At 39.2% G+C, this 20,477-nt stretch overlaps 2 protein-coding genes across 3 annotated transcripts; both read left to right on the forward strand.

Moving 5' to 3' along the window:
• Positions 1–1,066: 1,066 nt before the first annotated feature.
• On the forward strand, positions 1,067–12,045 carry gmfb (glia maturation factor, beta). Of its 2 annotated transcripts, none has more exons than XM_030044061.1 (7): positions 1,067–1,158; positions 3,822–3,918; positions 6,257–6,306; positions 6,584–6,633; positions 7,262–7,344; positions 7,470–7,543; positions 8,065–12,045. In XM_030044061.1, exons 1-7 carry the CDS (start codon positions 1,156–1,158, stop codon positions 8,134–8,136), a joined length of 429 nt encoding a protein of 142 aa, XP_029899921.1. In that variant the 5' UTR covers positions 1,067–1,155; the 3' UTR covers positions 8,137–12,045. The 2 variants fall into 2 exon arrangements, with proteins under 2 accessions (XP_029899921.1, XP_029899922.1); XM_030044062.1 differs by lacking the exon at positions 1,067–1,158 and adding an exon at positions 2,322–2,344.
• Positions 12,046–13,019: 974 nt separating this feature from the next.
• cnih1 (cornichon family member 1) lies at positions 13,020–20,392 on the forward strand. Its single transcript, XM_030044060.1, has 5 exons — positions 13,020–13,231; positions 15,339–15,407; positions 18,015–18,127; positions 18,503–18,646; positions 18,893–20,392. The coding sequence occupies exons 1-5, from the start codon at positions 13,151–13,153 to the stop codon at positions 18,918–18,920; spliced, it is 435 nt and encodes a 144-aa protein (XP_029899920.1). The 5' UTR covers positions 13,020–13,150; the 3' UTR covers positions 18,921–20,392.
• The last annotated feature ends 85 nt before the right edge of the window (positions 20,393–20,477 follow it).

Below are 20,477 nucleotides of genomic sequence, written 5' to 3' on the forward strand. Positions count from 1 at the left end.
CGTAATCCAAAGGGTGGGCGCGTTCCAGAGCCGACCAAAAAAAAAAAAAAAAAAAAAAAAATCACATCACTTTCTCTGTCACTATGAAACACAAAACCCTAAAAATGGCATTATTTTTTTTTCCTGAAAACACACTCTACTCAAAATAAAAACAATAGACAACAATAAAAATATGCAAAAAGTGCTGTAAAAACTATAAAACGTTAAACACAAATACATAAAAGTCAATGATATAAAAAAAAAGATGAAAAAATAAACATGAAAACCAATTATTAAACTTAAAAACTCAGGCTGTGGCATTAGTCCCTAAATAAAAGCACCGCACTTCTTGGTAAGTTTGTTAAATATGTCAATCACTGTTTTAACTAAAGGGTTATTACGCCTCTTTTTTGATCACTGGATGGTATTTAATATCTTAATAGTGCACTGAAAGTGTTACTTTGCATTTAAAGTGTAAAATCAGGAGGCGTTTCAGGGGTTAACTCGCAAAATAATAATGTAAAATACATCAAATTCAGGTCCAATGAGGAATTAATAACCTTTGCTTTACTGTTTCAGGAATAAAGTAAGTAAAAATACGCAAATTGAACTTTTTGGGTGTGTTTTATAGCATTCTAGCATTCGTCCAAAATTTCTTAATATCCATGCACTTGTTTTTTTTTTTGTTTTTTAACTAGGTCCAATTATGAATATTTTAAGATGTTAAGGGATCTATGTTTCCTGAATGTAATAATGAATTAAGTTTGTCAGATTTGAGACAATGACATGAATAATCTGAGAGCTGCACATGGGCTGTTGTTTGTTAATTAAGCTATTTGTTCATAATAATAAAAAATAATGATTTGTTTACTAATTTGTGCTCCATCATGGCATCGACCATTTATCCCCAATATTACACCTGCACAAGGTGGCAATAAAGTAGAATATATATTTTTTCTTTTTATGTTTAAATGTAAATGTTTAAATATGTTATTCATCTGTCTTGATATTTATGACTAAGTTTTTTGGATGCGGAGCTGCGGTGGGATTGGTCAGGCCAGTCACAAGATGATGTGTGAGGGAAGTAAAAAAAAAAAAAAAAAAAAAAAACATTGAAAGCTTTCCTTCCATCCAGAGCAGCAGCTGCAGGTCCGGGGGAACTCCTAACTCTACAACATGGTAAGTTGTTTAAACTGCATGCGAGGAAACTTGTGGAGTCGTTGTTGTTGTTGTTTATTTTAATTATCAGCTCTTCATAACAATTGTGAAATCGCGGTAATCACCCAGAAAAAGTAAGCTCGTAGAATGGCTAGCGTTAGCCTGTTAGCCTAGCATCAGTTCCACCCTCTGTTCACTGTGCCGTCGTCAAGGCAGCCGCCGTAGGCAGCAACGCTTTCCGGTCTTACTTTCCAAAATAAAAGTCTTATTGACAACTAAATATTACGTCCATTTACTGCATTCATAAGAATGAAAAAATGTGTATATAAATTTCAAAGTACAAGTAACAATGAAATGTAGGGGAAAAAATACATTAAAAAATTTTCACGGTCTTCCAGCTAATTGGAGTCATTTAGTATTTTTTTCCCCAGTATGTGATTTCTGACTTTTAAATTATCAGTAGTCATAAAATATATTTTAAAAATGTAAAAAAATAAAAATAAAACACTAAGCCAAATCAATTTGTGCATGTAATATTTAACCAAAGTAAGAGTCACATAAACTGTAAAAAAAAAAAAAAGTGAAACACAAGGAATTGTCAGTCGGAAATTGTTCTGTAAGTCAGTAAAGAAAAAGGACTTTAAAACGGTCTATAAAGTCATGTTCAGTAGTCTCACACACACAAACACACACACGTTTTAAAACTAGTGATGCAACCCACAAAAATCACTCTTTCATTTCGTTGCTCTTCACACCCTACAGATGTGGATTTTTCATTTATTTACAGTGACACATTTTTTTTTTTTCTCGTTTATTGTGAAGAGTAATTTCCAGACCTTCCGGTGTTCCTCCGTCTGCGCTGTGCTAACTTGCCGCAGCCGTGAACACAGTGATGTGCTGCAACACGTCTTGGCATTGAGAGTTGGCTAATCAGCTAGCCGTGCTTATCAAGATCCACAGTTTCCCCCTCGGGGTTTTTCGCCTCTGCGTGTCGTGACAGCTCGATATTCCTCAGTGCCTGTCGATGCTCAGGGTGTGTGGCGGTGTTTTTTTGTATGGCAGGTCGATTTTTTTTTTGTACACGGGAGGTGAATTAAACGACTTGGCTTTCCTAAGTTAGCTCACTTTCATGTCTTGGCTGAGTGCTAACACCCTGAGCACATGAAGCTAGCCGCCTGTCTGTCTGTCTCTGGGTGGAGGGATCCAGGTAGCTGTCGTTGTGTTCAGACCACACACACACACACACACACACACCACAGCCTGTCCCTCTCTCTCTCTCTCTCTCTCTCTCTCTGTCTCTCTTTTTATATTTTAATCTGCGCAGATCTTTCTCTCTGAGCCCTGAGAAAATCCACCCTCCCACCCTCCATCTGTTCAGGAAGGTGCAATCACACACAATTCCTTGGTTGCCATCCTCGGTGCAGCCTCCCTTAACCCTCTTACTATCCATGGGGTCAATTTTGATCCCATTCAATGTCTAACGCATCCAAATACATGATTAACACCATTTTTTGGGGGCTTCATATTTCACGGCTTTTCCTCATTTAACAGGGACAAGTGGGTGCAAAGAGAATTGCCACGTCCTTTACACGTTTTGTACGCATCAGTGTTTGTTTGGGGTCATTTTGAGTTTTTTTTTTTTGTTTTTTTTTAAGCTGTCTAAAATGTATTAGGAATATCACCATTTCACACAAGTTAGTTTTAATGGTTTTGGACACCGAAGAGCTACAACGTGCCATTTATAATCTTCAAAAAACTTCCATCTGCTTCAAAAGCCTCCCCAAACATCACCACACCTGTAGTAATGTGAGAACCATTGATAATTAATGGGACATTTGGGAGAGAAAAAACTAACTCCCACCAGAAATATAATATATAAGAGTTGGTGAGTGGGAGAGGGTGTTATGATTTATTTCAAGGGCTATTGAGGTCATCAGCAAGACACTACTTGAAGTACTTGACACATAAACTAACAATTTTTATTAAATTATTTTTTTTTGGCACGTTTAAAATGCTGGGGGTCAGCTTCACCCCAATTGATAAAAAAAATGCACATTTGCAGGTAACAGGAGGGTTGAGATGAAGACATGGTGAGATATGAGATTTCGAGGGTAAAATGAAAATAAAAAACAGAAAAATGCAGAAGGATTCCCCTGTGGAAGTGTTTTGTGTGTGTGGACTGTAAACAGTGTAAACTGCTTAGAGGCAATACAAATCTGCATATACACACACATGTATGTGTATATATGCCTTCATTTATCCAGGAAGTCTCATTGAGATAAGGAATCTCTTTTTCCACAGAACAGTTATAATGACTATGCATGCACTCTGCCATTCAACAGTAAAGAAAAAATAAAGAAAATGAGTGTAACAGTAAGTGAAACCATATAAACAGCCAATAAAACGGAACAACAGTAAAATAAATTGCAGAACAGAGGTGTCACATTACCATTATGTGGCGTGACAGATGTTGATAAACACATGACAGCTTCCAAGGCAGGAAACTTGAGGGGAACAGAGGATGTCGATAAACTTCCTGATCCCCGTGCTCGCCGTCTGCCTGCTGTCGTGACAGAAATACATGGAATGTCTTCAACACTGTGAAACACACACACCGAGCAGACGTTCATCCCTGGTTTAAATTGGTTGTGATGTCTTGTGTGTGTTTCTCCCCATTTCGACAGAGCGAGTCACTGGTGGTGTGCGATGTGGACGAGGATCTGGTCACAAAGCTGAAGGAGTTCCGTTTCCGCAAGCAGACCAATAATGCGGCCATCATCAGTGAGTGCTTTCTTAGATCATGCTTTGTAGATGCAGTGCCGGTGGGGCAAAGTGCAAAGCGGTGAAGTGAGCCGGAGGAAAAAAAAAAAAAACAACTTTCAGCCAAAGGGCGTGGGCTCAGGCCTGTGTCTGTGTCTGCATCCCTGCTTCTTTTATAGCAAGTGAAGTGAAAGGCGCTGACCTTGTGGGAATCAGTAAAGTGTCACATTGTCATCGGTTTTATGTTTCTGATACTCAAAATCTGACGGGGCTGGTGGATGCTCAAAAACTTTGGGCTGCCCCCTGAAAGTCAAATCATCCATTAGACACCCTTCAGTCATAAAAAAAAAAGGTAGGAGCTCACAAAAATGCACAGGAATCGCGTTTTAGTGAGGAATTATACATAAGGGGAATCATAAATCTGTTTTTTATATTAAGCAAGAGTGCTTGCTAAAAAAAAAGATGTGATGGTAGTGAACTGATGAGAGGATCTGAAACCTGAGGGAAAGTGGTTGGTAAACTGAAAAAAAAAATTAAAAATAGGCTGTAAGAGTTTGATTTAAACAGAGTTACAAGTGTGCTGCCTGTCTCATTATTCTGACAAATCCATACAGTAGCCCGATATTATATCCAAATAGGCCGCAGTTCATCATATGCAGCTCTCTTTTATTGATTTTTAAATGCTCTAAAAACATGTCCCAGTGACTCTGTTGCGTTTGACTGAGTGAATGTGGTGGAAATCTCCACTGAAACTCATGCCGGTGGATTTTCTGGTTGCCAGATAACTCTATATGGAAAAAAAAGAACAGATAGTCAAATCTTTGTGTTGAACGGCTAAATCTGATTTGACTGACAAAATTCTGATTTGGGAATAAAAAAAACTCTACCAGCACACACAGCGCCTCACACTGACTCTGTGATGGGAGATCGGTGTGTAACCTACAGCTCAGAACTGAATTATTTTGGTTAATTTCAAAATTCAGGCTTCCTTCTATAGAGTAAGTCATAGCAGAGAGGAAGGAACCACAAGTTTAGTGCCTTCATGACTTCAACATCACTGTTTGAACACCCTCCACTTGATTCGCTTTTTAGGAAAACTACCCGACTGCAGCCATTTTCAACCCGCATCGTGTTTCCACATCATTTTCAATCAGACCAATTGATTCTGATCAAAATCTCATCAGCTGTGCACTCTCAGAAATAAACTCCAACAGCATGTCACTCTTACTCTGTAATGAGACGTGTAATAAATTTAATTTTCAGTTTATCCATGACTTTCACCGCGTTCACCGTTTATTCTTGCACTACACAAGGAGGTGCTGAAGCAAAGGCCGTGCAGCACAGGGAAGCCTTGACTCCGGTTTGTTACAACACATCTCATTAAAAAAAGATATGCTGTGGGTGTTTTTGGCATAAATATTTTGGAGAGTCTCTGGACCCCATAGCACCAGTGTGAATATTTGTAGAGATAACTCGCTCTTTTATTTATTTATTCATTTATTTATTCTTTATTTCATTCATTCATAAAAGAAAAGAGCAATTTAATATAAATACAAACGTTCCCAGATTTTGAATGAAAGGGAGCAGAAAGAAGAATAATCTTATTTAATCTGCCCCTTTATCCGAAGAAATCCATTTACAAAAAACTTAATTTAAAAAACAACAACAAAGTAAACTAGAAATAAAATAAAATAGCTGCCGGCCAACCCTGACAGTCAGATTCCTCGCTCTATAGGAAACCAAGTAAGATTTTGGTTATATTTTATCAGTGTGATGGGAAAATAGGATCCAGGTTGAAAACTGCCCGGCTTGGTACTCCAATTGATTTGCAAAGAGGCACACTATGGCAAACTAACCTGCGTAGTCTAAATGGGGGCTAAAAAAAGAAGGAAAAACAGCATCCAAGATATTGATGTTTGTCTGCCAAACGTTGGCCTGCGGTCCACTTGCGAGGAGGCACGGCTGCCGTCAACACACAAGTGTTACCAAACACAGCGGGCGGCGTGATGGTGTCTCTGCCAGCTTAAGCACTGCAGCAGGTTCTCTATCAAATCTAGCCTAAGCCGCCTCCCGCGCCGTCTCTTATTCTGGGTAAAAATGTCATTGCTGCTAAATTGGATTATGAGTGTGTTTGTGTGGCACGGAGCCTGACTTAAAGGCATAGGCCTCCTTTTACACGAGGGCATCTGCTGGAGAAAACGCAAACATAAAAACTGCAAAACGACTGGAGACAGTGTTTGCTTCTTGGTGTGAAATTTGTTTCTGATAGTTTTCACTTGCAGTATTATTCTTAAATCACTAAACCTCTGCTGCAGACAACACAGAGGAATACAGTATTTTTCTTTTTGTTCCCTTTCAGTGAAGATTGATAAAGACAAGCAGCTCGTCATTCTTGAAGAAGAGCACGAGGTACGTTTGTGATTTTCTGCACAGTACAAGCTCACCATCAAATTCACATGCAAATTTATGCCTTTTTAAGTGTTTGAGATGTTCAGTACAACAGTATTTGGAAAGGAGGTGATAAAATGAACAGCTGAACTGTGTACAGTTAAACTTTGTGGGGTTTTTTTTTGTGGTTTTTCAACTCGTCAGCTGTCAGATGTTAATGGATAATCTGCTCTAGATAAAGTGTAACTTCGGATGTTGCGTAACTGCAACTTTTCATTAAATGTCTGTCCTGTTTTAGGATATTTCTCCTGATGATCTAAAGGACGAACTGCCTGAAAGACAACCAAGATATCCTTTGAATGACCAGAAAATCCTTTTTTTTTTTTTTTTTTTACTAATATCTGAAGGAAAAATCCACTCGTCAGATGATGACGCTGTTATAAAAAGTTCAAGGCTTTATGATGAAGTGTTACAATTGAATATTTTGGTGGACCCACTCTCCTTTGTCTCCTTCTATTTCAATTAGAGACTTCATACATTTCCCAGAATGCATCACCATCACACAAATTGAACTTAAAGTGATGGTATTGAGTTAAATATGTTGGTGAAGAGACGAGTGATGGCAGTTAAAGGTTTTTCCAGCTAATAAAAAGTGAGATTCATCCCTATTGAGGCTAAAGTCAGTGGGGAAATTACTTTTCTCATTGTAAAGGTTCTCGGTGGAATTAAGAAAAACCCACCAAACCATGCAGAGAGCCTTAAAATACAAGTTATATCACCAGAGGCTGTTGGTTTTAACAGTGTAAAGAGTCTCAGGGTGGATTTTCCTCAGAGTAACTCATGTTAGCTGCATGGTTCGAGTATTAAATGTCAGCGTATTCTGCGGTTTCTTCCAAAAAGAGGAACAAAACGAGCCGCTGTTTTCGTTTTGTATTCCGCCTGTCTTTACCGTGAAACTGTCCTTAGCCCCGGGAACATTTGTCGTCTATAGTTACAAGTACCAACATGACGACGGACGCATCTCTTATCCCCTCTGCTTCATCTTCTCCAGCCCAGTAGGTAAGAACATCTCTGGATTTTTTTTTTTTTTTTTTTTTGAGCAGTATGAATATGGATGATTATGTGCTGTAGACAAGAAACCATATTGTTGCTTTTAAGTTTTGGGTTTTTTTACTCTTCTGCAGGCTGCAAACCGGAGCAGCAGATGATGTACGCGGGAAGCAAAAACAAACTGGTGCAAACTGTCAACCTGACGAAGGTTAGTGAGCCATCTGTGACCTGCTTTTCACGTCAGCGGAGTCTGATGATGCCGGGTGGTATTAAAACTAATAGTGGGGTGATATTTGTGTCACACTGTCATTGAGCCTCATCGCAGCCTCCAGATAACGAGACAAAATCAGATAAAACGTTCTAAAGGGGCGGAAAGTGGAACATAAAACGTGCAATTATTACATCATAATGGGCACAATATTTTTGATTGATAATGTAATGATAATACTGACTGTTGTAATAACTTGTAAGAATAATAATGTAACATAATGACATTACATTTTTAGTCAGTCTCATTATGACATCGCAACTTTTTGGCTGTTGATGGAATAATGTGATGTAATTTAGCCATGTTTACCCATTTAAAAGGACATTTCATTCCATTTTGGCAAATTATTGTGTTGCACCAAGCCTTTTTAAACTGAATCCTCAGACTTTTATTATATTAAGAGAATGTTTTCACCCTGATATGTGCTCCTCAGCCTATTTTTTATTATGATTTTTTTTTAGGTGTTTGAGATCAGAAACACAGAGGACCTAACAGAGGAGTGGCTGAGAGAGAAACTCGGCTTCTTCCGCTAAAAAGGGGAGCATCTTACCCAGCGGATTGGGATCAAGATCGCACAACTTGTGTCGTCTCTTGGGGAGAGCACACCACAATCCATGTTCCCTTCCTATTTGTGCCAGACCTGGGTCAAATAGTGTCTGCAAATACTTTTTTTTTTATGGTCTGTTTAAGCCCACGTTGGCGGCGGGTCGGTGCATTTTGCTGTGTTACTATTCAAAGAGTGTCAGAAAGACAAGACAATAACAGGAATGTATTGGCACCATGGAAATCACTCTGGTGAAGTCGAACCCGCCCAGCCGCTCCTCCAAAACGAGCTACGCCAACGTTAAAAAAACGATTTGAACACACTATTTGCAACAGGTCTGCTCTTACCTCCCATACAATCTCTCCATGTGCCAGTTTTGTGTCTGTGTTGAATTAACACTCCCATAAGTGGACAGAAAATTCTAGTACTTATCCGCCCCGTAAAGCTTGAGCATTCAGGAGAAACTCAAAGGCATTGTATAGACAGTTTTTCTTAAGATATCCTTAATTAGTTTACACGTTTGCGACTGTAGACATCCTCAGATTTGTCACAGACTTTAAGTCACCTGGTTATTTTTTTATTTTTATTTTTATTTCTTTTTTGAGGGAGTCGTACTTTTAGGACTGTAGACGTCCTCAGTTTCATTTTTTTTTTTTTTTTTAATATTTTGTCACAGACTCTTAAGTCAACTGGTTATTTTTTTGGTGGAGTTGTACTTTTAGTAATTTTAGTTTTTTTTATCCAGCTATCACTGGTAGTACCTAGGGTGATGTAAAAAATATACTTTGTAGCATTCATTTCATTTAGTCCTCAATGATAATAATATTGATGATGATGCACTTCCTGCCGGAAAACCTGAACAATCATAGCTACAATTCAAAGATCAACGTAGAGCTTTGTTTTAGTCACTTGCTCGATCTGTATAGGCGTATAATTTATAATTCAGGCCAGAAGAATCGTAGTCACTCCTGTCTACAGAGGACAAAAACACTAAGACAGTTTGGCAGGTGGCGCTCCTCAGAATAATTTTTAATGTGTTGATATCTCCTCTGCACATGAACAAGCTGGCGTCAGCCCCGTGTTTTACTGACTATTCATGCGAGTCCCTCTACAAGCAAGTGGTGCTTTGTAAAGTAACAGCCTGCAGACAACGGCCGAGACGCTGAATCACATCTTTTCATCTTTTGTTTGGAGGAGAAACTGTGTGATTCACGCTGAAACGGCAGCAAGATCAAGCTGCCCTCTACCTTTTGACCTGTTTTGGTTTGTTTTGTTTTTTTACAGTGACACACGTGTCTCCTGGAAACAGTATTTCCACTGAAACATTCCTGAAAGAGCTTCTGTTTTCCCGACAGAACAACTCACTTCTCACAAGACAGCTCTGTCTCGAAAACGCTGCACAGACACAGAGCGCCGTCGCCTGCCCTCCTTTTTAATCTACTGGGCTCTGTCACAGAAGTGGGTTACTCTTATCTTTTGGGAGATTGTCAGCTATTATTGTGCATTACAGCTCTTACTGTTATTACTGTTTATGAATGTCGTGCTAAATTCCGATGTAAAGTCACCTGGCGTAGCCTTCAGGCGCTCGGTGTCGAGGACCACGGCCGTGACTTCTCCAAATGCCAGCTGTGCTTAACATTTAGACTTGGTAGGGAAAAAAAAAAAAGGACAACATCTGGGTAACATTCCACTTCACACAGAACAGGGCTCCTCACATTATCGGTTTTGGACGGCAGATACTGATGTTTTTGTACCAAATCTGCCAGTAGCTGATATTTTGTACCAATATTTGCGATCAGTAAATCTAAAAATCTTTAAATCTCAATTTTTAATGCCATAGAAATATTTATAGATGTAAAATTTCCCCAGAATTTTATGCGTCACAGGGAGGAACAGCTTTGAAACCAGTGCTAACGAATAAACCTGCACACCCTAATCCTTCAGGCTTCATAGCATTAATTAAAAAAAAAAAACAATTGCATGAATAAAAATACATTTTGCAAAGAAATTAAAAGTCACTTGCAGGTGATACAGTCAGTGCAGTGACTGACAGATGCCTGATGTTGAATAAAAGCCCAGTGTCGGTTCGATATATCAGTAAACCGATGCACCAGTGAGACCCAAACACACAAGAATATGCAACGAATTCCCAGATTTCCCCTGTGAGTGTCGTCCGAGACGCTCGGTTGGAAACAGACATGCGAGGGCGGCGGCCGGCTTCATGCCTGAGGGCAGGAAGTCGCCACGTGTTCAGTATGATGTCACTCTGCTAAGTCTACCTTACCAATGCCTTGTCTTAAATATTTTTTTGTCATATTTATGTCTGTTTTGGAAAATCCACGAGGCCAAAATGAAAATGTGTAACAAAAAGAATCTGTCAGAAACTGGCTGGTGAACAGGAGAAGACTGAAACCGCTTTATTGATTACTTTTTTTTTTTTTTAAGACACTCATTTAAAAAAAAAAAAAAAAACTTTCTGATCTGTTATGTCCGAGAGAGTTTGTCTTTGTTTGTTGTGTCTAAATCTGTAAGTGTAACTCTGGTTATAATGGAAGACGTAGAAAAAACACAGCTCGAACACACGTACGCACAACCCCGCCGCTTCATGTGCATCATGCGTCGATGTCAAATTTGATCGATTTAGACATTGGTTATTGATTGACATGTGAGAGCAGGGTTCAGCTCAGTTATGGGATAAAACTGTAATCGCTCGTTTTGATGTCTACTGATGGAACTGATATTAATAACAGCTTGGTGTTGGTGCTGCTGCTGCAAAACAAACAAACAAAAAACCTTGTAACTCCAACTTGGGTGATTTGTCATGTTTGTGATTTCCATGTCCTTACTTGAACTGAAGGTGCACACTGTCCTTTATAGGCAGAGCAGGTTTTATGACCCTAGGGCCGGTGAAACCTTTTAAAAAAAAAACATGGGAAATTTCCAGACTCTAACATCAGTCAGCTTTTTGAGGACTTTTTGAAGCTACAAGATTTTACTCTGACAGAAGCGATATAGCCTAACTCTGAAACAGTCTTTGTATCTCATTTAAAAAAAAAATATGTGCAATGTACTCGTTTCAATGTGAATACAACAAAAAGTATATATGTATATTCCTCAGCTATTCTCCTTTTTTTGAAAGGAAAAAACCTCCAAAAAATGTGGCAAGCTACTGTAAAACAAATGTGCGTCTGTGTGTGTGTGTGTGTGTGTGTGTGTGTGTGTGTGTGTGTCTGAACAGTTTGCATATGCCTGACAAAGACTCCCAACAATAATTGAAGAGCTTTGCCGTTCTGTTGCATATTCATAACCAAAACTATCCGGTTAATTTGATCTGATACAGCTGATCTGCATGCCGGCTCCTCACACAGGGGCGTCATTTGCATCTCAAACAGATCCTCTCCTTTTGAACTCTAATCTCGCTCTTTTCGAAAGATTTCCAGCGTTGTCTCACTCTACTATTGCACTTAATCCACGGATGGTGAAAAAGAGGACTGTGATAGACTTTATGCTTCAGATATATGCATCAAAAATAAATTTAGTATGATATTTTCCCCCGGTTTATTCCAGTAGCGGTCCCACATGTAGGTTTACGTCCTGTGGATCTGAGCTCTCTCTCTCTCTCTCTCCTGCTGCTGTTTCTTTGGCCTCGCTGGTCTTTTTTTACTTTCTCCTGCACACGTGTTTCATGGTTTGGCTGTTCTCTCTGATCAAACGCCTATTATTATTATTCCCCTCCTCCTCCTCCTCCTCCTCCTCTTTCCTTTTTAATAGCACCACACCTGAAACATGTAACATAACCAGCTGCCTCATGGCATCAGTGAAACTCGTGAAATATTTGTATTTTTCCATACTTTATACAGTGTCTAATAATGTCCCAATAAAACGACAGTGATGTTTAGCCGGCTGTCTCCTCATGACTGCTGTGTTCAGAGTGACGCCTTATAACACCATGCATGTCTGTTGTTTTTGTTGTTTTTGTCATAATAACAGTGGACTCCTTCCACTTTGTTTATGTTGTACAGAAAATAGTAAGCAAATGCCAAGTACTTTTTTTTTTTTCGTGGTGCTTTAATATCAAATTTTGAAGATTTTCCCTGAGAAAACAGTGAAGTTGAAGGGTCAGGTGCATGTAAGGTGAATTTTGATAAGACTAATAAGTGGCTAGGGAAATATAAAATGTCTGCATCAATATATTAACAGAAAACAGGAACTTTTAAGAGCCTTAGAGATTTCCAATCACGCATAAATATTGCTTCGACTATATTTTCACCTCAGAAGTATTACTGAAATACATTTTAGAAACAACTTTGTTAGATTTGTGATCTTTGTCCACAAAGTCTAACAGTTTGAACATTACCAACAAACAATAACAACAAAGTAAAGGCAAATTACTTTTATAATCTCTGATCTGATGACTGACTGTTCCCTGTGGAAGGTTACATAATCAATCAGTCAAGTTATGAGTTATTAGTTTTCAGTTTTTGATACTTATGGAGAAATGTGTAGCCTTCAGGCAAGTACTTCAGTAAAAATATAGACTAATATAGACTAAAAACACATGCAATTCCACCAGATTCTGTTAATTAGAAACCCTGAAATGACAAAAAATCACCAACAAAGTAAAGGCAGATTATTTTTTTATTTCAGATGACTGACAGATAATTAACCAATTTATTTTTTGACGCTTATAGAGAGCTGTTGGGATGGGATGGGGTTTAAAATGCAGCTGAAGTATGTAAGTAAATAAAAAATATATATATTCAAAAAAAAGTACAAGTACACAAAACAAAGCTACTCATTGAGTGTAACTAGTCGCTGCTGTTTCGTTCCGCTGCGCCTGCCGGTCTGGAACGCAGCCTCTCGCCTCTCGGTGAATCTCGCGGTGTTTGGGGTGGAGCGGCCGTGTGCGTGACGACAGAGCCGCTGACGGAGCTCCAATCTGCGGCTACAAAACCTGCGGAGCCACCGAGCGAGCCAGCGTCAGGAGAGCTGGAGGAAAAAAAATGGCGTTCACATTCGCGGCCTTTTGTTATATGCTTGCTCTATTGCTCACGGCGGCGCTTATCTTCTTCGCTATCTGGCACGTAAGTACACCTTGGGGCTAATCTCTGATAGGATTGTTGGCCTGTTAATCCCAGCGAGGCGGACGGCGGAGCGGAGCGCACGGAGCGGGCGGGCTGGCAGCGGCAGGCCCGGCTTCACACTAGCGTTAGCCGGGTAGCGTTGCAGCTCACCGCGGGTCTCCCTCTCAAGTTTGGGTAAAGTTCACAGTAGAAACTCAATAGAAGCTGCTGCGCTTTACACACAGGAAGCATAATCTGGAACACGTCCATAGTAGAATGAATGGTACACACCCTTGGTTTAGCTAGCTAGCGTTAGCAGGTGAACCACCCGGGCAGGTAGAGTCTGATTTTATTTACACGTTTTACTTCGTGTTCACCTGTAAATGACTCTCTTTTACGTGTAACGATTATTTTGAGTTTAGCTGGACTTTGCCGGCCTCGCTTGTCATATCAGTGTTGGCAACATTAGGTGATGTTAGCCCAAACAGCTAACTAGCTTTCAAGTTAATCCTGGAGCAACGCCGCTCGTGCGAGCTGTCATCTGTCGTCTCGAGCTTCCCGTTAGTCACGTCGTGTTTCTAGAGCTGTAACGACTAATCGATTAATTGCTCAGTCGATCGTCGGAAATGTGTTTATTTTAACTTTTATAAAAGCCAGTGATTGTTTTGAAAATGGATCAAGTGAAAATACCAAAAAAAAAAAACACTTGGCGCTCACTAGTCCAGTCATTTTATGTAAAAACCTAGGACAAATTGCAAGAGAAGCAAACTCAACTGATTTTGTATCCTCAGTTTGTCCTGAGTGAGGGGGAAAAAAAAGTCCCAAGAAATCCCATTGGTGGAAAGTTTTGAAAATCACCTATTTATGACCACATATTACCAAAAAACACTGTTTTTAACACACAGGGAAAGGGGTTCCAAATTTACTTTCAGATATCACTATAAAAATTCACAAGTTGATTACACACACAAAGACAAGAAAAAAAGTCAATTACAAGTTCTTTGAATTATTCTGTATACACATGCATATCACACATTTTCTGATTTGATATGCACTAATAGGAATATAAGGAATAAATGCCAGAAGAGACATTTAAACAGTGAATTAAAAGGTTACTATATATATAGTAACCTTGAATTAAAAGGTTATTACATAATAGTGAATTAAAAGGTTTGCTTCTCTTGCAATTTGTCCTAGGTTGACCCCAATTTTGGCCTAAAATTACTGGACTACACAGCTTCACAGATGCGAAAGATTATTTGATTTTCTCAGTTTTGTGTCATTACAAAATGCAAATGAACAGTTTCTACACACCTGAGTCGTCTTGATGCAGGTGTGTAGGAACAAAAACATTAAATATAGAGAGTAGAGTATCACACTGCTGGAACTTAAAATTTTAAAAAGAAAACCTCAAAATACTAATATTTACCAATGCTAATAATCAGCTGTCTTGACATTATGCCAGCTGTTTGATCTCCAGCATGCATAAATGTCTTGCTGACACGTGACATCTTATTTTTGATTGTCTCTGCCATGTTTTTATTATTGTATCATTTATTCCTTGTGTGTTTAACAAAAGCCTTTGAATGAATCATTGCAGTTCTTCTCTGAATAAAGGGGAAAGTTACAGCAGTGTGCAGGACAACATCTGTATATCTTTTTTTGTGCTTCTTCTCAGACTAAGCAAGTAATTTGAAGACATCACTTTGGGCTCAGGAAATGGCTTGGCATTAAATTAGTAGTTTTAACATTTTATCAATGATATGAGCAATCAGTCAACCCCAAAATAAAAAAAAAACCTTGACAGATGAATTAACAGTGAAAGTATACATTAGTTTCTACTCTGTGTAATTATTATAAAAACAAAAAATATAACCTCTCAGATTGAAAATGTTAAGATTTTTTACAACTAAACTGCATATCAAAAGTCAAAGTCCCAATTTGCTGTGACAAGGTGCACATAAAACGTGTTGTTGACCTTATTCAATGTGACCCAATCCCAAAATTAAAAGTCCAATTCTGTTTTTGATTCAGGTGTTGAAAACGGCAATGAGCATTGAACAGTGACATTTATATTGAACTGTTTTCTTTGTACTGATCAGTTCTGATATGACTGTATTTCCTCCAGATAATAGCATTTGACGAGCTGAAGACTGATTACAAGAATCCTATTGATCAGTGTAACACTTTAAATCCGGTAAGTGAAACCACAGTCAACGACAGCCCTTCCTTGCCTCTTTGACTGCATGCAGATATGCTTTGTTGAATTTTTTTTTTTTTTTTTTTTAGGATGAGTTTATCCGCCTTTCAGTCTTTCAATTGATTTCTCTGCACTGTTATGCTAAATAACCTGCCTGTTATGAATCGAGTGATCTTGTCAAGCTGTCCAACTCTAATAATGCATTTTTTTTTCTAATCTGCTTTTTTTTTTTTTTTTTTACATTTTGTTAACGGCAAAAAGACAGTTGAAAAGGTCAAAAAGATTAAAAGAGTCAAAATTGCATTAAAGGTTTGTACCAGTCTTCGATTTAAATTGCCCGCTCAGTTCAATTCAGTCTGCAGTCTGTCATTTTGCACGGGGAAGTGTTTGCAAACGTCTTTTCAGTTAACTAATCTCAGGAGAGGTCAGCGAGCAGGTCAGTTGTTTGCATTTCTAAACCAGGTTTTCCTTTTTTTAAAGATTTTTCTGGGGGGTTTGAGCAGTTTTGACTCTGATGTGCCTTTGCGCTCTAATCTACATGATCTCAAACTTAACCTGTTACGACTGAAACGTTTCTTTTTTGAAAAACTAGTATGTGCACTTGATTGTCCTTTTTTGTACCTCCCTTACTGACTAAATTGACCAAAGGTAATGTCCAGATTATACTAATTTTTTAAAATTATTATTACATAGGGGCCATGGTGCTCATCAAAAGCATTGGAATATGCAGTATTAGGCATAACAGCATTCCCTATGGTGAATCATCCAATGTTATTGATGATTGATAAAGTCTAGCTGTTAACTGAAAAGACTTGCAAATGCTCAAAACATGCATGATCTTTACTACAACCTACCCTTTGTTTGCATATAGTGTTGTATTATAGTTACTGGTAAATTCCCAATTAAACGCAGTAACACTCAGGTAATTGGTGCTCAGTTGGGACAACAGTAACCTGATACCAGCCCTATACACTTCCCTGACTATGCCATGCTTTTACATAACAATATCTGTCATAATTACGTAAAACTCAGAATAGCCCATGTTTCACCCACAAGGGGTAATTGGATTTTGTACAAACACGGTTACTTGGGGTTTTAAACTTTGCATCATGGGACAGGATGATGATCACTTGGTGCCAGCAGAGTCAGACTCGTTTAGCAGCAGCGTAAAATTGATTTCACTCTTGTTCCAGGTCTAAAGGAACCCACTGTAGTGGTAATTATATTACTTCAGTAGGTGGAGTAGGCTACAATTTCATCTGTCAATTAGAGAAAATCCGCTACATGAGCTAAATTTTTGGCTAAAAACCTGCATCACCTGTGGTTTGGGACAGATGGCTGCAGAATCCCAGCACTCCCTAGCTCAGCAATATTTGGGACCACGGATTGGTCAGTGATGTCAGTAAGTGGGAGGAGTTATTTCAGCTAAAACTGCAGATCTCTCTGTCCTGACGCACCTCTCACTTCAATCTGCAGTTTTGAACATGGCCAGTCTTTTTGCGTGTGTAACGCTAAATTCGTTTGGCACGTTGTTATTATGTTTTTCTTTTTTTTCTCTCTCTCTCTTTTTTTTTTTGGTGCTGTGATCAGTTGTTTTGCATTTGGCAGCACAGTGCAGGATTTCAACACGTCAGCCCCCTGCTTCCTGCACCTTCCTCCTCCTACACGCCCCTCACCTTTCCATCTGTGGGCTGTTGGTTGTGCCCCCGCCTCACCCCTCCGTCCCCCACCCCCGCTCTATTTGAATGCATGGCTTCCATGTGGTGCCTCCATCTGCCCCCCTCAGCCCCACACTAGATCTAACTCTGTCGCCCTGAGACCGGCTGCCGCATCAAGACTGCTAGTCCACACAGCATGGTCTTCCCCCGCCGGTGTGTTGCCCCATCCGTTTGTCAGGAAATGATCTGTAGGTTTGCCCTCACAGCGAAAAAAAAAAAAAAGAAAGAAAAAACAACAAAAGAACAATGAAATACACAAACTCTCTGCAGACCAAGTTGTAGATGGGCTTTCCCCTCATCTGCGGTCAGATCTAATGATGCATGACCTTACATGTGAGTTTGCAGCGCACACCGAGCTCCGTTAATGCATTTCACCTTTCTGAGAGCAGCCACAACAGGTTACTTCTGACATTATTCTGCACCTATTATTATTATAATGATATAAATATAGCAACATCAAGGTAGTGTTAGTGTGCCTCAGGAGGCCAGCTGCACTTTTTGCTCATTCTCTTTTACTGACTCTTCCTGTGGAGGTCACCCTGCAATTTATAGACGTCTGCCTGTTTTTAAATAGCTTACCTTGGTCTTTCTTAGGGGGCCAGATTTCCTTTGAGCATTGTCTGTGACTGATCAATGTATTTTCTTGTGGCCTGTGTGCTTTCACTATGCATTTATGAAATGTGACTGCACATTTTGTAATAAAGGCTTTAAAGCTTTTTTTTTGTCTAGATAGTTTTATCAAGAACTGCTGTCTGTTTGATGCAAATACATCAGTGAATATATTAAAATTGATCTGAGGATGAGTGTACCAGGGCAACCATCAGTATCATGTTGGGCTGTTGGGTGCCAGTGGATGCTGATGTGCTCTTCTTTTGCTCCTTCCCAGCTGGTGCTCCCTGAGTATCTCATCCATTTCTTCTTCTGTGTGATGTTCTTCTGTGCTGCCGAGTGGCTCACCCTCAGTCTCAACATACCGCTGCTGGCTTACCATGTGTGGAGGTAGGTATCTGACTTCTCTTTGGCAGAGGAACTCTTTAATGAGCAAACCGTGAGAAGAAGATCGATAGCGGTGTCACTTCTCCATGTTTAGTATTTGGCAGGCAAAAGCGGCTTTGCTTAGAGAGCCAAAGCCATATTGAAGTGTCCACTAAACACAGAAGCATTAGCATTCATCGTAGTAAACTCTGACACCGGTGCCAACTTTCCATTATACAGAGATTAGTTATGCAGTGATCATATTTGCCTGTCAGTGTCTCATTTCGATGCCCTGTTGGCACTCGCGCTGCTCAAACTAATATTTTCAGATCAGCCAATTCCCACAAAAATGCAGTATTTTATGTAACTTTTTTTTTTTTCCTCTAAATGATAATCCAGGTATATGAGCAGGCCTGTGATGAGCGGTCCAGGACTCTATGACCCAACAACCATCATGAATGCCGACATCCTCGCATATTGTCAAAAAGAAGGCTGGTGCAAACTGGCTTTCTACCTCCTGTCATTCTTCTACTATCTCTACGGGTACGAAAAACCTTTTGTCTCCTCCTCTTTTCCTCTGCTTTCATGTTTGGGAATATCCATAAACATCATATAGTAATAACTGCATTCACATTGCACGTAAATCAATCTTAGTTCACTACTTTTCTCACCCCATTTTTTTTTTTGTTTTTATGATCATCACTGCCTCATCACAGCTCAAAGTCAGTAATATTTCAGTTCATGTTCTTATCCAATTCTTTTTTTTGTTTTTTGTCTTTTTTTTAACAGGATGATTTATGTTCTGGTGAGCTCTTAAAGCGCGAGAAGAGGGGGAAAAGGATCTGCATGTACAGTAGACGACCAAACACTATGACCTTAGTGGCTGGTGCTGGAAACTGGACCTGCTGAAGACCACCGTTCAGCAACACAAGACACCATTTCAAGAGGATGAACTCTCGCCTCCCGCCCCCCACACACACACTGCAGAGCATCATTTTGGAAACATTTAGCCCGTTTTATCTCGGCCGCAGAGTTCCCGTCATAGCTCTATAGTTAAAATTTTAACGGAAGAACGAGAGGCCTGGACTGACTCTTGCGTTTGTTTGTTTTGTTTTGTTTTTCTCTCTCCTTTTTTTTTTATTTTTAACAGTGTGGTGATTTGATGCTTGGGATTTAAAATAAAGTTTTTCATCTTGTTTCCCAACTTTTGACTGTTTACAAATTAGGTAGATATAATTTTCAAGTGTGCATTTATCAGTAAGACTCTTGGCCGTGTGCTTAATCGCATTAGCTTTTTTTCTGTGAATTAAGACTCCAAGCTTTTAGAGGAAATTTATACATGCGACGTGATTCATTACTACAACTATAGAAATGCTCAAATCAAATCCGACCCAGGTTTTTGGCTCTGCCCCCAGGTGCATAGGGTCCTAGGTGAATATTTGCCATTAGGACTCACTGACAGTTTGAGTGTATGGGTCATTTATCACTTGATGAAACGTGTTGCACAGGGAACAATCACAGCCTGGTTGTCACGAGATCAGTTTTCAATCTATCTGATATTTTTTTTTCCACTTTTTTTTTTTTGCCATATCCCCTTCAAATCTTGTAATTCCCCCGTCATTTTTGGGGGGTTTTGTCTCAATTAGTTATTGTATATCCCGAGTAGAGAGCGCTGTGTCTGTGATCTGTAACCCTCCTTAGAAGAAATGCCCTTGCAACTATTGAACCTTGTAATCCGAAAAGGTAGACTCAACAGTACAACAGTGTATTCACCTTTAGCAGGCAGGAGTACATGGTCATCCTCTGCATTCAGGCTTCGGTAGGAAACCACTGATGTGCCATACTGTTGAATATACCTTTTGAATTTTGTGACTGTTTGTCATTGTGCTTTTTGCTCATTTGGACACCAAATATTCCACTGTGTCTATTTATTCAGGGTTTTTTTTTTTTTTTTTTTGGTTTGTTTTGTACTGTTCAGGATGTTAAACACTCCCTCCCCACAGTGTCTGTCATTTTCTAAAAAAAAAAAAAAATGAAATCCAGAAAGTAATGTTTTATTTTCTTCAGAGCAGAGGCCATCAGACGAATCTTTTCTGAAACACTAGTGTTATTTATCGCCACTTTCGTACATGTGAATTTATCAGGGAAAGGGATGACCATTTGTCACGGATCACTTTTTTTTTTTTTTTTTTAAATTTTGTTGTATTGTTTTTATCCCACCAGGTCACGTTTGAGGAATGACAACTTGAGTTCATATGAATCTGAATAAACCTACCCCACTGTACAGAACTGTGGATGAGAATCATTTCAACTTAATGCTTTTAAAAAGGAGCATTTGTCCATAAGAAAGGGGAAAAAAACAGATTTTAAATCA

The sequence above is a fragment of the Myripristis murdjan genome, chromosome 22, assembly GCF_902150065.1.
Source record: "Myripristis murdjan chromosome 22, fMyrMur1.1, whole genome shotgun sequence".
Classification (NCBI taxonomy): Eukaryota; Metazoa; Chordata; class Actinopteri; order Holocentriformes; family Holocentridae; genus Myripristis; species Myripristis murdjan.